General features: G+C 33.4%; 1 protein-coding gene across 6 annotated transcripts in view; it reads left to right on the forward strand.

Annotated features, from left to right (window-relative positions):
- The window catches only part of SMG1 (SMG1 nonsense mediated mRNA decay associated PI3K related kinase), a 112529-nt gene that overhangs the window by 71794 nt on the left and 25054 nt on the right, over window positions 1-15681 (forward strand). For all 6 annotated transcript variants that reach the window (XM_056806584.1, XM_056806581.1, XM_056806582.1 and 3 more), the window contains 19 exons: window positions 399-683; window positions 1179-1323; window positions 1459-1597; window positions 2292-2522; window positions 3084-3261; window positions 5762-5923; window positions 6300-6517; window positions 6803-6957; window positions 7700-7922; window positions 8743-8989; window positions 9272-9501; window positions 11428-11676; window positions 11986-12124; window positions 12217-12326; window positions 12467-12685; window positions 13095-13285; window positions 14278-14450; window positions 14587-14866; window positions 15316-15588. In XM_056806584.1, coding sequence (XP_056662562.1) covers window positions 399-683; window positions 1179-1323; window positions 1459-1597; window positions 2292-2522; window positions 3084-3261; window positions 5762-5923; window positions 6300-6517; window positions 6803-6957; window positions 7700-7922; window positions 8743-8989; window positions 9272-9501; window positions 11428-11676; window positions 11986-12124; window positions 12217-12326; window positions 12467-12685; window positions 13095-13285; window positions 14278-14450; window positions 14587-14866; window positions 15316-15588 — 3847 coding nt within the window. The remainder of the gene's footprint in view (window positions 1-398; window positions 684-1178; window positions 1324-1458; window positions 1598-2291; window positions 2523-3083; window positions 3262-5761; window positions 5924-6299; window positions 6518-6802; window positions 6958-7699; window positions 7923-8742; window positions 8990-9271; window positions 9502-11427; window positions 11677-11985; window positions 12125-12216; window positions 12327-12466; window positions 12686-13094; window positions 13286-14277; window positions 14451-14586; window positions 14867-15315; window positions 15589-15681) is intronic.

Here is a 15681-nt window from a genome sequence, read left to right on the forward strand (position 1 = left end):
TGTGGGGATGTGTGTTGTTTTTAAGGTTAAAATGTTTTCTTAGAATTCTTTCATTTAAGAAACCTTAAGAATTTGAAGCTAAAGCAGAAAAAGATTTTTTCTCTAGTGGCTCTTATTTTCTAAAAGTGTTTCCTGTTTCATTGACTGTGTTGGTGAGCAAATTTTGTGAAATGGTAGTATTCTATCTTAGAATGTAATGTTTTGGACTAGAAGTAGAATGATTGCAATATTTGAAAATTAGCTGAAAAACTTGTTACTTTTCTTTTCTTCTTTTTTTTTGTTTTGTTTTGTTTCTAGTGATCATTGCTGTCCTGGTATCCAATGATTTCACCCCAAAATAAAAATGATTATTCATATATAAAGGATTCTTTTAAATTGTAGTTTGTTGTCTTTGTTAGGTCAGTCAACACATGCGATGGAAATGTTGAGTTCTTGTGCCATAGCCTTTTGCAAGTCTGCTAAAGCGGAATATGCAGTAGCTAAATCAATTCTTACTCTGGCTAAGTGGATCCAAGCAGAATGGAAAGAAATTTCAGGGCAGTTGAAACAGGTATACAGAGCCCAACAGCAACAGAATTTCACAGGTCTTTCTACTTTGTCTAAAAACATACATACTTTGATTGCACTACCATCTGTCAATGCAGTAGAAGAGGAATATCCCCGGATTGAGAGTGAATCTACAGGTAAAATGCCTTATGTTAACTATTAAATTATTATGATTTTTTAAAGATTATTACTGGTTATAATAGTATATTATTATATATGTATTATATAATAATAGTAAATAAATATTTTAAGATTGTGTATAGTAATTTATACTGCTTTGTGTATCACTAAACAGATAACTTTTATATTTGAATGTTTCTGTATAGAATTCATTCTGCCTTTGTTTTATAGAACTTTGCAGTAGTAGTCATCCAAAATCACATTTTTAAAAGTATATCTGGTAACTCTTCTAAATCTATGGATCAAGGATTAATCAAAAAGTATATTTAAATTTTGAGAGAAGGAAAATTTTAGTTTTTCTTCTTAAAAACTTTAGGATTTGACCATTTTTATTGGTCTTTAAAGTATAAAATTATTCTCTTCTAGCTGATAACTTTTTGTGTATACAAATGTTAAATGGAAGCACCTTTTATGGGTACTTAACATTTGTTGTTTTTTCTCAATCTTGACAGTAAATATTGGAGTTGGGGAACCAGACTTCATATTGGGGCAATTGTATCACCTCTCTTCAGTTCAAGCTCCTGAGGTTGCCAAATCTTGGGCAGCCCTGGCTAGTTGGGCATACAGATGGGGCAGAAAGGTGGTTGATAATGCTAGGTATGTACACTTCAGATACTGAATTCAGATGAACTTTATTGAAGAGGCTTTAAGTATATTTCAAGATAGAGATTTAGTGTATCATTATTTAATTTGGGATAAGTGGAATAACGATACATGTATTAATTTTTACAGTCAAGGAGAAGGTGTCCGCCTACTACCTAGAGAGAAGTCTGAGGTTCAGAATCTACTTCCAGACAACATAGCTGAAGAAGATAGAGAAAAAATATATGGTATTCTTGGTCAGGCTGTATGCCGGCCAGCCGGAATTCAGGCAAGTTTTGTTTAAAGGTCACTTCTAATACAAATAGTGTTGTATTGCTTCATTTTCCTATTAAGGAAATTTGTTGCAGGCTACTCTTAGTAAAACATTTGCAATTATGTTATTTTGACGGGTTTATACGTAGTTTGTGCCATACTATTTTCCACAGGAGATGGCCAAGTCCTATTACTTCATTGAAATGGATACTTCTTCCACTGACAGAAATTGCAACTTCCTCCTTTTTTTAATAAAGGATCCCAATTAGTGTGACTGAAAATAAATTTCACCTATTGGTCACATTTTGATTAAGATATGTATCATACAAATGCATATGTGCATGCACACATGCGCTTGCACACATATGTATACATATATACTTCCTTACAACTGAAAATCACATTAAAGTTTATCTAGTGATTTCCTTACAAAACAGTCCTATGGTGTAGCCACTTAATATCTTAGATAATTGAGGGACAGAGAAGTTATATACCTTATACAACTGTATGCAACTCAAGAGTTTCAGCAAGAAGGTTAGAAAATAGGTCTCCAGACTTGAGTCCAATGATCTCAAACACATTTTTGTGTATTCTTTATATCTATGCACACATATACCGAGGTGTTTTTTAAATATACGTATCAGTTTTTGCTTTTTGAGTTGAAGACAGGTTTTTTGTTTTGTTTTGTTTTTTGCCTAATTTTCATTCAGGATGAAGATATAACACTTCAGATAACTGAGAGTGAAGACAATGAAGAAGATGATATGGTCGATGTTATCTGGCGCCAGTTATTGGCAAGCTGTCCATGGCTTTCAGATCTCGATGAAAATGCAACAGAGGGGCTAATTAAAGTGTGGCGGAAAGTTGTAGATAGAATCTTTAGCCTCTACAAACTATCCTGTAGTGCATATTTTACTTTTCTTAAACTCAATGCTGGACAGGTATGAAATATAATGAACCTATTTTATTTAGAACATTTTTTCCTATGATTCTTAATAGCTCTGATTTTTTTATCTGAAAATTGTTTATTCATATCCTTTGACCTTTTGTCAATTGGTGAGTGACCTGTATTCATATAAATTTCACTTCATTTTCTATCAATTTGAGAAATTAGACCTTTGTCAGAGAAACTTGTTATAAAATTTTTTTCCCCAGTTTGATGTTTCCATTCTAAATCTTACAATACTCTCTTATTTGGTCATAAATTCTTCCCTTCTCCATAAAGCTTCTAGGTAAACTATTCTATGTTCCCTTAATTTACTTTGGGTATCACTCTATATCTAAATCATATATTCATTTTGGCCATATTTTGGTTTAGGTGTGAGATATTGGTCTATACCTAGTTTCTGCCATACTGTTTTCCAATTTCCCCAGCCATAAGCCTTTCTGGAAATACAAATTTTTCAAAAGTTGTTTTCTTGGTGTATAGTACAGGAACAATATTACAAATTTTTATTTATTCTTTCCCTGACCCTTCTCTTTCCTCTTTTGTTGATTTTTAGGTTCCTCTAGATGAAGATGATCCCAGATTGCATTTAAGTAATAGGTCTGAACAGAGTACTGATGATGTTATTGTAATGGCAACATTAAGATTGTTGAGATTACTTGTAAAACATGCTGGAGAACTTAGACAGTATCTGGAACATGGCTTGGAAACAACACCCACTGCACCTTGGAGAGGTAACATTTGAAATTAAGCATTATAAAAACTTATAATTTTAATGGAATGTGTAATTAAGTGAAAACCTAATTATTTTTAAACATGGGCATCTACATTATGCCTCATAACCTACATCATTTATATTATAAATATCTATTTACTAACAAACTACATGATGTACTGAAGAAAAATACTGAACGGAGACAGGAAAGACCAATGTTCTAATCCTGCCTCATAGGTACCAGCTATGTTATTGAAAATCACTCTAGCACCTTTATTCAAGAGTGAATTTTGGAGGAGATGAAAAGAATAATTTTTCACAGATAGTTTTTATCCAGATATTTTATTCACAATTTCCTTTGAGGTGATGATTAAATTATATTCTTTAGGATGATATTAACTTGCTCTGAATTTTGTGTTTACTTAAAGGTCCTGGGACTGAATAATCCTAAAAACTAAGAGCTATTGTACATGCTTCTGTACTATAAAGGAAGGAAATTCTTATATATTTGTATTAACACTAAAGCATTGAGCTTTCTATTCTTAAAAGATAATTCTACCAAGCTAGCAGGATTTTCAGGACAGATAGGCCTAATCATGCTATACATTAATTTATCAAGCCAATTCTGCTGTTTGCAAAGGCATTATTACTGACATGCTGGGGACACACAAGAGAAATGAAAAATGATCCTTGTGAGCAATGAAGTGGAGCAGTGAGGTAGATAGTAATGGAGCCAGTAGATAGAGGTCCAGACCTTTAGGCAGAAGATAATAGGTTCAAATGTAGCTTTAGATGCTTCCTAGCTATGAGATCCTGGGCAAGTCACTTAACCCCCATTGCCTAACCCTTATTACTCTTCTGGCTTGAAACCAACATAGTATTGATTCAAGACGGAAGCTTCAGTAAGGGTTTAGAAAGAAAGAAAACATGCCATTGAAGTATATGTAACTGACCGGAATCACAATTAGCTATGATAAAACATAAATGATTAAATATGAAACCTCTAGTAATTTTAAGACCTATATGGGCAGATGGCATTTGTTTATTAGTGTTCTCCAGAGTGTAGAGCCCATGACCCATCCCAGAGTATGTGATGCACCAGTTGAACAATAGAAAGACCTCACCTTTTCTGTCTCTTGTGGCAATTATAATTTAATTACTACCTGAATACTTATCTCTACATGTGCCATTGGGAGAATTCTCCATTCTGTTCCCCCAGCAAGATCCTTTAATCTTTAACCCTCCTTTAACCCTTAAAAGGCTACATGTCTACAACAGGAATTCCTCCTGTTGTAGATTCCACCTTTTCCCTTTCCATTTGGATTGGACAGAGAGTTGCACAGAATAGGCATGGTAACTTGCCATGTGTATCACAAACCTTTTTTTGAAAAATTCCATATTTAAACACCCCCCCAAATTAACACAGTATATGCAATTAAGACACAGAGGATTGCAACTGTGAATCTCTATTTTATTGTGCTTACTTTAAAAAATATGTTTCCACATGTTACTTTCAAAAATATCCTGCTCTTCTATACTTCCTTCTGTTCACTTCTGTTTATTTTTAAAAGATATTTTAATGACCTTAAATTTTGGAGGGGAGGCACATTATTATTGCCAGTCTCTATATTCTCTATATCAATAGCTATCCCTTTCAAACTGCTTTTTTTGTTTGTGTTTCAGAGTTCTTGGTTAGCTCTGGTCCTTTCATCAGAAATGCTTCAAAGTCCTTTATTCCATTATATGTCTATTAGCAGCCATGTCCACATGACTTTGAAGGAGAACATGCCACTTTTTAAAATATTTTCCAAATTTATAAGATCTCAAATTGTTTCACTTCCCTTCTAGTTAGTATACATGTATTATAAAAAATATGCTTTCATGTTGGTCATTATTGTAAGAGAGTACTCATACTCTTGCCATGTTTTTCTGAAATCACCCCATCTTCATTTCTTTTAGTAGATATATGAATGGAACAAAATGATTGTTTTTCTTGGTTTATTGTGTGAATTCACTCAGAGGTTTCAGCAATGGTTATGGGTATTAATTTCCATCAAATTGATAATTAAAGCCCATCTGCTATTTTTCCTTGCCTTTGAGAAATTTGAAGCATCTCCCTGTTGTCCCTTGGATTGGGAGGTTATGGGGAGATTCTTTTTTCCTCACAGTTAATGAGGATGATTTATTGTGAAAATCTGGATCATCACTCAAGAATTAAGAGGGTCCATGCAAGTAATCCACTAAATCAAAACCTTCGTTTTATGAATGAAGTTGTGAAGATAAGTTGATTTACCCCAAGTCAGATAGCAACAGAGCTGAGATTTGAACTTTGGTCCTATAGCTCCATACTCAACTTTCTCACTGTTGTGCTGTGCTGCCTGGCACAGTAAACTGACCACTATGTTGATGATTTTGAAGGGTTGCATGTTTTAGGTCCCCATCCCCCACCCCCTGAAAAAAAATATGGATTTTGTTTTTTTAAACAGTTTGTGCAATTTTTTTTACCTCTTTTCCCAAAGGTATTATTCCACAGCTTTTCTCCCGTTTAAACCACCCTGAAGTATATGTTCGCCAAAGTATTTGTAACCTACTCTGTCGAGTGGCTCAGGACTCCCCTCACCTTATCTTGTATCCTGCAATAGTGGGTACTATTTCACTTAGTACTGAATCACAGTCTTCAGGTATGGAATATTAGAATGCTTTTCCCTCAAGTGAAGCTACTTAATTAAATCCATGATGATCTTATTGATAGCTATTTTTGTTTATTATAATTTCTTTTTTAGGCAAGTATTATGTACTATAAATTTCTATGTATTTGTGGCTTTATTAGAGATGTCTTTCGTACCTTTTCATCATTTTTCTTATTTTGGCTTTTAGTACAAATTAATCTAGTATTTCTAGTACATTAAGTTTCTAGTATTTAAATATCAGATAGTGTAAAAAAAAAAGTTGGCCAAAATGAGTTAGTTTGAATCTTGTTCTTTTTCTCAGTTTTATTTAATATTATATGTACATGAGAGAAACATTTTTATAATCTATACATTGTCTTCATTCTAGGGAACAAACTTCCTTCTGCAATTCCTACCTTGCTAGGCAATATTCAAGGTGAAGAATTATTGGGTACTGAGTGTGAAGGAGGAAGTCCCCCAGCTTCTCAAGATAGTAATAAGGATGAGCCTAAAAATGGATTAAATGAAGACCAAGCTATGATGCAAGATTGCTACAGCAAAATTGTAGAAAAGCTATCTTCAGCAAATCCAACAATGGTGTTACAGGTAAAAGATTCAATTTTTTTTTAATGTGGTATCTTTTTCTCAGGTCTAAAATATGCCTTCAATAGTGTTGTGGAACTAGCATTTGCAGAATAAATATTACTGCATAATTACATATTTTGTTAAACTAAGATTAAATTTTTTTAGTTTTTCAGAATTACTTAAAAGTATTTTTCAGTCATCTTGACATTATGGAATCATTCATTTGAAATGATGTAATTTAAAATCGGCCTCTAAGTATTCTACTTTGTATATATTCTAAAGATAAACACTGTGGTATTTATATAGGTCCAAATGCTAGTAGCAGAGCTTCGCAGGGTTACTGTCCTTTGGGATGAGCTTTGGTTAGGAGTTCTACTACAACAGCACATGTATGTTTTGAGAAGAATTCAGCAATTAGAAGATGAAGTGAAGAGAGTCCAAAACAACAACACATTGCGCAAGTATGTTTTTATGGATACTTTTTATTACAAAGAACAAATACCATATAAATGCTTAGATTTCTGACTCACTAGCACCCGCTGTCCAAAATATTTTTATATTAAACTTTTAATGCTATTGAAATCAAAATTTTTTAAAGTACACTAATTTCTGAAGTGCATAAAATTAATCAAAATTTTTTTATAGAAATGGGTATTCTACTTTTGCTTTAACACGTACTTTCCATAAATTTTAATCTTGCTTTTCTTTCTGGTAACATTTTAGTAGCGTTCTCATTTGTAAGATTAGTTTCATTTTTCAGGAGCTCTAAAGCATTAGGTACTGCTCAAGTTTTTATTTTCTCCAAATAATTTTATATATATGTATATATATAAATTTTTTTTTTTGGTAAGTCAGTTTAGTCCAAAAATAAGCTTAAAATCTATTGCCCATAGGCAAGGAGACAGTTGTGAATGAAGGGACTAATAGATCTGAGAGGTGGGCTTGAGAAAAAAAGCAATAGTATTACTCTATCTACATTGATTACAGAACTATGTAGCACCAATTTATACAATATATTTAGAAAATACTAGAAGCCATTCCCATTGTATTTTTAGTTTTAAGTGTTTTATTTGTTACAAGTTTCATTACTAATTACTTATATAATTGTCTTCCATTCTTAAATCTAGAAATTATATACATACAGACATACATAATTATATCATGTACTTAAAAGTGTCAAAAATAAAAATTCCTTTTTGTTAGAGAGGAAAAAATTGCTATCATGCGTGAGAAGCACACTGCTTTGATGAAACCTATTGTATTTGCATTGGAACATGTACGGAGCATTACAGCAGCCCCTGCAGAAACTCCTCACGAAAAATGGTTTCAGGACAATTATGGTGATGCAATTGAAAATGCTCTAGAAAAATTGAAGAATCCATCCAATCCTGCAAAGCCAGGAAGTAGCTGGATCCCTTTTAAAGAGGTACTGTTTATATAAGAATACCTGTAAGTAAATTTAAAAAAAAAAATTTTTTTTTCCTTTAAATATGATGATGATTTGTTTTTCTAAGTTCCTTGATTTCCTGCTGTGGAAGTTTGATCAGCTTTAGCTAAAGTTGTGTAAAACTGGGTTTGGGTTGGGTTTTTGTTTGTTTGTTTGTTTGTTTGTTTGTTTTGGACACACTAAAGTTTCCTTCCTTGATGAGAGAACCTGCTATATAAATTAAGTGTTCACCCTGTAATACTTACTGGTCCTTTGTGACATATAACCCAAAGATATTGAGCTGGTCCCCCTAATTCATTATTAAATATCTCTTTTGTTACAGAGGAAACAAATGAAAGGAGAATGTTTTATTATGTAATTAAATTTACTTTTAGTGGATATATTTAGTGTTTATATTAACAAAAAGGCAAACAACCTAATAACACTTATTAGCATAGAAAATAAAACTAATATTGCCCTTAAATGTTTTTATCAATTGCGGAAATAGTTAAGAATGACTAAACTAGGAAAGATAGTATATTAAAATAAAATATATTCATATTTATTGTTAATTTTCCTTATGTGTCAGATAGGGTTTTTAAGGGTACAAATTGATCATGTGAAATAGATTTTAGACTCTTACATTTGCTGCTACTTTTTCTTTTATAATTAAGGTTTTTAAAAACTTAATGCCATATGATTATTAATATTATCTATCTGATCCAAAGCTTGTATGCCAAAGTAAATGTGAATGAATGTCACACTAATACATTGAACTTTAGGAATTTTTGTTGTTGTTGATTTTTAATTTTAAATGCAGGTGATGCTAAGTTTACAGCAGAGAGCACAAAAACGTGCTAGTTACATCTTACGTCTTGAAGAAATTAGTCCTTGGTTGGCTGCCATGACTAACACTGAAATTGCCCTTCCTGGAGAAGTATCTGCCAGAGATACAGTTACAATTCACAGTGTTGGTGGTACCATCACAATCTTGCCTACTAAAACCAAACCAAAGAAACTTCTCTTTCTAGGTTCAGATGGGAAAAACTACCCTTATCTTTTCAAAGGTAAGACCTTAATTCTGTATCTCCCTTCCACCCCTGCCCTTGAGTTATAAAAATAAACATTTTCTCCCATTATAATGAATAGATTCCTTCACATTCAAAACCACTGCTTAAAATGTTGACTAAAAAATGCATGTCTTTTAAAAAATCTTTGAATATGGTACCTTACTATTACTAGTTTCTTTTTAATCTGTTGCAAATTTTTACTTCTCCAGAGCAACCTAATATTTCCCTTTTTGTTTAGCCACATATTCTCAGTATGCCATATTTTGTTTTTAATTGCAGGACTAGAAGATTTGCACCTAGATGAGAGAATTATGCAATTCTTGTCTATTGTGAATACTATGTTTGCTACAATTAATCGTCAAGAGACTCCTCGTTTTCATGCTAGACATTATTCTGTAACACCACTAGGAACCAGGTCAGGTCTGATCCAGTGGGTTGATGGAGCTACACCTTTATTTGGTCTTTACAAACGGTGGCAACAACGAGAAGCTGCTTTACAAGCACAAAAGGTAGATATTTTTATTATATTGTGAGCTCAAAATGTATATCTATATTGAAATTCCCAAACACACATTGATACATATAAGTGCAAATGACATTTTTTAGATCATACTTTGCTCTAGTACAGTAATTTAACAAACATTTTATGAGCATCTGATAAGATGCTTTGTGAGGTGCTGGGAATATACTATTTTGTAGAATGTGAGAATATATTAGGAAGTTATAAAGGTGTGTAATTTAATCGAAATGTGATTTTTGTGATTCATTGGAAAAGTTTGAATACTTTTTTTTTAATTTGAGGCTTTTTAAGCAATATGGAATCACTGATATGTTAAAATATTAAAAGCATGCAAAGGTTTTTATGTATTGGTGTTTTGAATATTAAATGTTTTGTATTCTCTACTCCATTCTGCCAAGATGATCTCAGTTCAAGACCCACTTCTGTCACATAATTAGCTGTGGGAACCTATGCAAGTCACTAATCTCTTAGTGCTCTAGGCCAGTGGTGGTAGTCTCAAGTAGAAAATGATCCCTGCAGGCTACATATTGACTTAACTTTAAAATGTGATATTATCTATGCTTTACTGGATTTTTATTTAGCTTATTAAATAGTTCCTAATTAAATTTTTACATGACTTAACTGAACTTGTGAGTGTTGTGGGTCAAGTGTTTGACACCTCTGCTCTAGAAAACACTCTAGGACTATAAATCACAGACAATATGTCAGTCTGCATTGGTAGAGGGAGCTTCCTCACTTGGGAGTTCCCTATCCCTATCAATGTTTTCTATTAAATTAAATTCACAGGTTTGATTTGTTGAGAAAACCTTGACAGAAAAGAATATGAAATTATGGTAAAGATAATCATTTTTTTAAAGTAAAAGAGAGGCAAATAGAAAAACTCCTGACACTTATGAATTAAACCTGAAAGAAAAAGTAATGGTACACAAATGATATCTCCACTAAAGAAGCAGTGCCAGAGTTAAAGGGGACATAGGGCCATAAGGAAGATGATTAAGCTATTTGGTACATCAAAAGCTATTCCAGGAGGACTTGGACAGGTAAACAATTTCATTAATATTGAAAGAATGAATTGTTGTTTTGTTTTGCAATTCTTTAGTTTAAACTTGTGGTTCTAAAAGCCATTTCTGTTTCCCCTTTTACATTCCTAGTTTTATAAAGTGCTGTATACCATTAGCTAATAATAATATTACTAGCTGATAATTTAAATAGCTTTAATATATACTTTTAAAATTATATAATGTTTTACATATTTTTCTCATTTGGCCATCACAGTAATAATATGAAGTAGGTTCCTTAAGCATTACCTCCATTTTATACATGAAGGAAACTCAAATGTGAAGAATTTTTTACATGTTTTGCCCAGTCACAAAATTCATTGCAAGATGCAGTTCAAACTCAGGGCTCTTCTGATCACTGAATCCAGCATTCTTCTAAGTTTACTAGTGCTACTTCTCATTTAGCATTTCCTTGTTAGTGTTTTTATTTTCGAAAGTATAATGATAGACTATTTCAAGGAAGTTTTAACTGTTACTTTCCATCTTAGAACAATACTGTGAATTGGCACTAAGGCTAGGGAGGGTGGGTTAAGTGATTTCCAAGACCACATAGCTAGAAAGTATCTGTGGGCATATTTGAACCCAAGACCTCACAACTGTAAGCTTGGCTCTCAATCAGTTGAGCTACTATTCTCCCTTAGGAAAGTTTTAAGAAATTTTTAGATTTCTATTTTTTAAAAAATAATTGATTCCTCTTGTTTTTATATCATTTACCCAGAAAGCCCTTGCTATTACAAAGACTTAAAAGAAAGGAGAAAAAAAGTACTTTAGCAAAGCTAACACCCATCAATTCTGTCTGACAGTATTAGCAATTCGAGCTTTTGTTGGGAATAAAATTGTATTTTTTCTTAAAACAGGCTCAAGATTCCTACCAAACCCCTCAAAATCCCGGAATAGTGCCTCGACCAAGTGAACTTTATTATAGTAAAATTGGACCTGCCTTAAAAGCAGTTGGGCTTAGTCTTGATGTTTCCCGTCGTGATTGGCCTCTTAATGTGATGAAGGCTGTGTTAGAAGAACTAATGGAGGCAACACCCCCAAATCTTCTGGCTAAGGAGCTTTGGTCATCTTGTACTACCCCTGACGAATGGTGGAGAGTTACACAGGTATGGTTTGTTTGAAATAAAGCTTAGAGCTTTGATAATGGGGGGTAACATAATAAAGACCTGAATTTAAACTATATGATGCTTTTAGCCATGATTATAGAACTTATAAGAAAGGAACCACAAGAAAATTTAAGTGCTACTTGAGGGGTGGGTGAAAGTGCATTTAAAAAAAAAATAGGAAGAAAAGTAAAGTAGTGAGAAAGAAGAACCATCTCTGAGAGGGTAGGGGTGGCACTTTTGGTACTAGTTTCAAAGCTTTATTTTCATGTTGGAAAAATACTACTAGTGATATGTAATTTCTTTTTTAAGTCCTATGCAAGATCTACCGCAGTCATGTCTATGGTTGGATACATAATTGGCCTTGGAGATAGACATCTGGATAATGTTCTTATAGACATGACTACAGGAGAAGTTGTTCATATAGATTATAATGTTTGCTTTGAAAAAGGTAAAGTAGAAGTGGCTTTTTTTGGTATTCTTAAAATGGCTTTACTAGAAGTAAGTAGAACTAAAATAAGAAAATAATATCTTTTTGTTTAGGTAAAAGCCTTAGAGTTCCAGAAAAAGTACCTTTCCGCATGACACATAATATTGAGACAGCCCTGGGTGTGACTGGAGTAGAAGGAGTTTTCAGGCTTTCTTGTGAGCAGGTATGCTTTCCTCTTTTGGGAGGGTCCATTTTAACCAAGGAAGCAAGTGTTATATCTATTATTATTTCTTGACTACAAAATAGGCCTTCATTTTTGAGGAAACTCACCAAAAATCTAGTCTAAAATGATTTCTAAAACAGGTCCTGCATATCATGCGACGTGGAAGAGAGACTTTGCTTACATTACTGGAAGCATTTGTATATGATCCCCTCGTCGACTGGACAGCTGGGGGAGAAGCAGGATTTGCTGGAGCTGTCTATGGTGGTGGTGGCCAACAAGCTGAAAACAAACAAAGTAAAAGAGAGATGGAGAGAGACATTACACGAAGCCTTTTCTCTTCCAGAGTTGCTGAAATTAAGGTGAAGGAAATTTGATAAAATGTTCTATTTGAACATATAATTAAAAGCATGTTAATGATTTGAACCACTACTTAAATATAACAGCTCATTTTGAGTTTCAGTATTGAAACTAATCTTATATGTTACACAGAATCTTGTCCATTTGGGTTCTTTCTTAGGAAATAATTGCTTTTCCTTTTATTCTATGCTAGTGAATCAAGTCTTTTAGTTTCTATCTTGTTCCTTTAAAAAACTCCCAGTATTTTGTCAAGGGCCATGCATTGTCTTTACCTTTGTTTTAAAAAATTATTTTCTTTTTCTACTGCCTTAATATTACATATTACTGATTTCACATTGTGGTAGTTAATGATGCTAAACTGTTTGAGAAAATTGACTGTAAGAAGCCTTCCTAATAAGAATTTTTTTATAGGTAAATTGGTTTAAGAATAGAGATGAAATGCTGGTCGTGCTTCCCAAGCTAGACAGCAGCTTAGAAGAATATCTGAACTTGCAAGAACAACTGACAGATGTTGAAAAATTACAAGGCAAACTCCTTGAGGAGATTGAATTCCTAGAAGGAGCTGAAGGAGTGGATCATCCTTCTCATACTCTGCAGCACAGGTGTAAAGGAATTGTTGAATATTTGTTCAGGAATGTTCACTTTTTAATAACCATGTCAATCTTTCTAGCTTTTAGTCCTCATCTATTTAAAAAAAAGAGAGAGAATTGGACTGGATAACTTCTAATGTTCCTTGTAGCCTAAATTTCTCATCTTTGAGCCTGTGATTGGTTTTTCTCCTCAACCCTCCAGTTTAGACCTTAAATGACTTCACTTCTGTGGACCATAGATTCCTTATTTATAAAATAAGGGTGGTGTTCTAAATAACTGGAGTCCCTAAAATCCTTTCAGGGGGACCATGAGGTCAAAGCTATTTTCGTGGTAATACTAAGATATTCATCATCTATTAAGATACTCCTCCCTTTTCCAACTACATATCTGTGTGAGGTTGAATTGTCATCTTTCAACTAAAACAACACATTGCAACTGATTGAATGCAGAAGTTTATTTTAATATTTAATTTTCTGTAAATATGAGTAGATACATATAACCAACATAAACCAAAGCTCTTGAAGTTTTCCATTTTTTAAGGAAATCTTGAGACTAAAACATTGAGAACCACTGGTAGACAGACATCCTTTGATCTTCTGTTTAACACCAACTTTATTTTAAAACATAAAGGCAATGGGGTGGAGGGGATATGACTGAGGAGAGACTCTAAATGAACATTCTAATGCAAATACCAACAACATGGAAATGGGTTTGAATCAAGAACACATGTGATACCCAATGGATTCACATGTGGGCTATGGGAGAGGTGGTGGGAGGGAAGGGAAGAAAAGAAAATGATCTTTGTTTCCAATGAATATTGTTTGGAAATGACCAAATAAAAATTAAAAAATAAAAATAAATAAAATAAATAAAAATAAAAAATAAAGGCAATATAAGTACAAATCACATGTTTTTTGTAATGTCATCTTTTGAGCAATTGACCCTTATGCAATCTAACATATTAATGTAGAGAAATATTTGTTTAATTTTTTTTTTAATTCAGGTATTCTGAACATACACAACTGCAGACTCAGCAAAGAGCTGTTCAGGAAGCAATCCAGGTGAAACTGAATGAATTTGAACAGTGGATAACACATTACCAGGCTGCATTTAATAATTTAGAAGCAACACAACTTGCAAGTCTTCTTCAAGAGATTAGCACACAAATGGACCTTGGTATGCTATATCTATAATATATAGAGATCCTTATATGACCATCACATATTTTCATTGATAGTCTGTGTTATATTTCCAAAGTTAGTGCTACATTTAATTCCATTATATTATGTTTTATATTTCATTTTACCTATAGGTCCTCCGAGCTATGTACCAGCAACAGCTTTTCTTCAGAATGCTGGTCAGGCCCATTTGATCAGCCAGTGTGAACAGCTAGAGGGAGAGGTCGGTGCTCTTCTACAGCAACGGCGGTCAGTGTTAAGAGGATGTCTTGAGCAGTTGCATCACTATGCAACTGTAGCTCTTCAATACCCCAAAGCAATATTTCAGAAACACCGAATTGAACAATGGAAGACTTGGATGGAAGAACTTATCTGTAACACAACAATAGAACGTTGTCAGGAATTATACAGAAAGTAAGTTATAGGCAACAGGGTAGGGTTGGAGGAAGAAAAAATTCTTAGATTTTTTTGGGTACACATTCTCAGCAAAAAAAAAAAATAAGTTAAACTTTATGGGAGATTGAGCTAGGAAATTTGAAGTCACTTTCTTGCACTTTTATTGGTCTTATTTTTTTCTTGCTTTTTTTTTTAAACCCTTACCTTCTCTCTTGGAACCGGAAGAAGAGTGGTAAGGGCTAGGCAATGGGGTTTAAGTGACTTGCCCAGGGTCACACAGCTGGGAAGTGTCTTAGGCCATATTTGAACCTAGGACCTCCAGTCTCTAGGACTTGCTCTCAATCCACTAAGCTACCTACCCAGCTACCCCCTTTTTTCTTACTTAAAATAATAAATATTGCTTTTTCCTAATTAATATAATTATGCCACATTCAAATAATCTGTGTTTTGTGATTTTTTTTTTACAGATATGAAATGCAGTATGCTCCCCAACCTCCTCCAACAGTATGCCAATTCATAACTGCCACAGAAATGACTCTTCAGCGTTATGCTGCAGATATCAACAGTCGACTTATAAGACAAGTGGAAAGGTTGAAGCAAGAAGCTGTTACTGTGCCAGTTTGTGAAGAACAGTTGAAAGAAATTGAACGTTGTATTAAAGTTTTTCTACATGAAAATGGAGAAGAAGGGTCTTTGAGCCTAGCAAGTGTTATTATATCTGCCCTCTGCACCCTTACAAGGTAAGTTAGTTGTGTTTAATGGGCCATGCTCTTTGTTAAGAGACTATTAGATTTGTAAACTCCAAAAGAGCAGGAACTATCTTGTTTTTCATT

Source organism: Monodelphis domestica, chromosome 7, assembly GCF_027887165.1.
Source record: "Monodelphis domestica isolate mMonDom1 chromosome 7, mMonDom1.pri, whole genome shotgun sequence".
NCBI lineage: Eukaryota > Metazoa > Chordata > Mammalia > Didelphimorphia > Didelphidae > Monodelphis > Monodelphis domestica.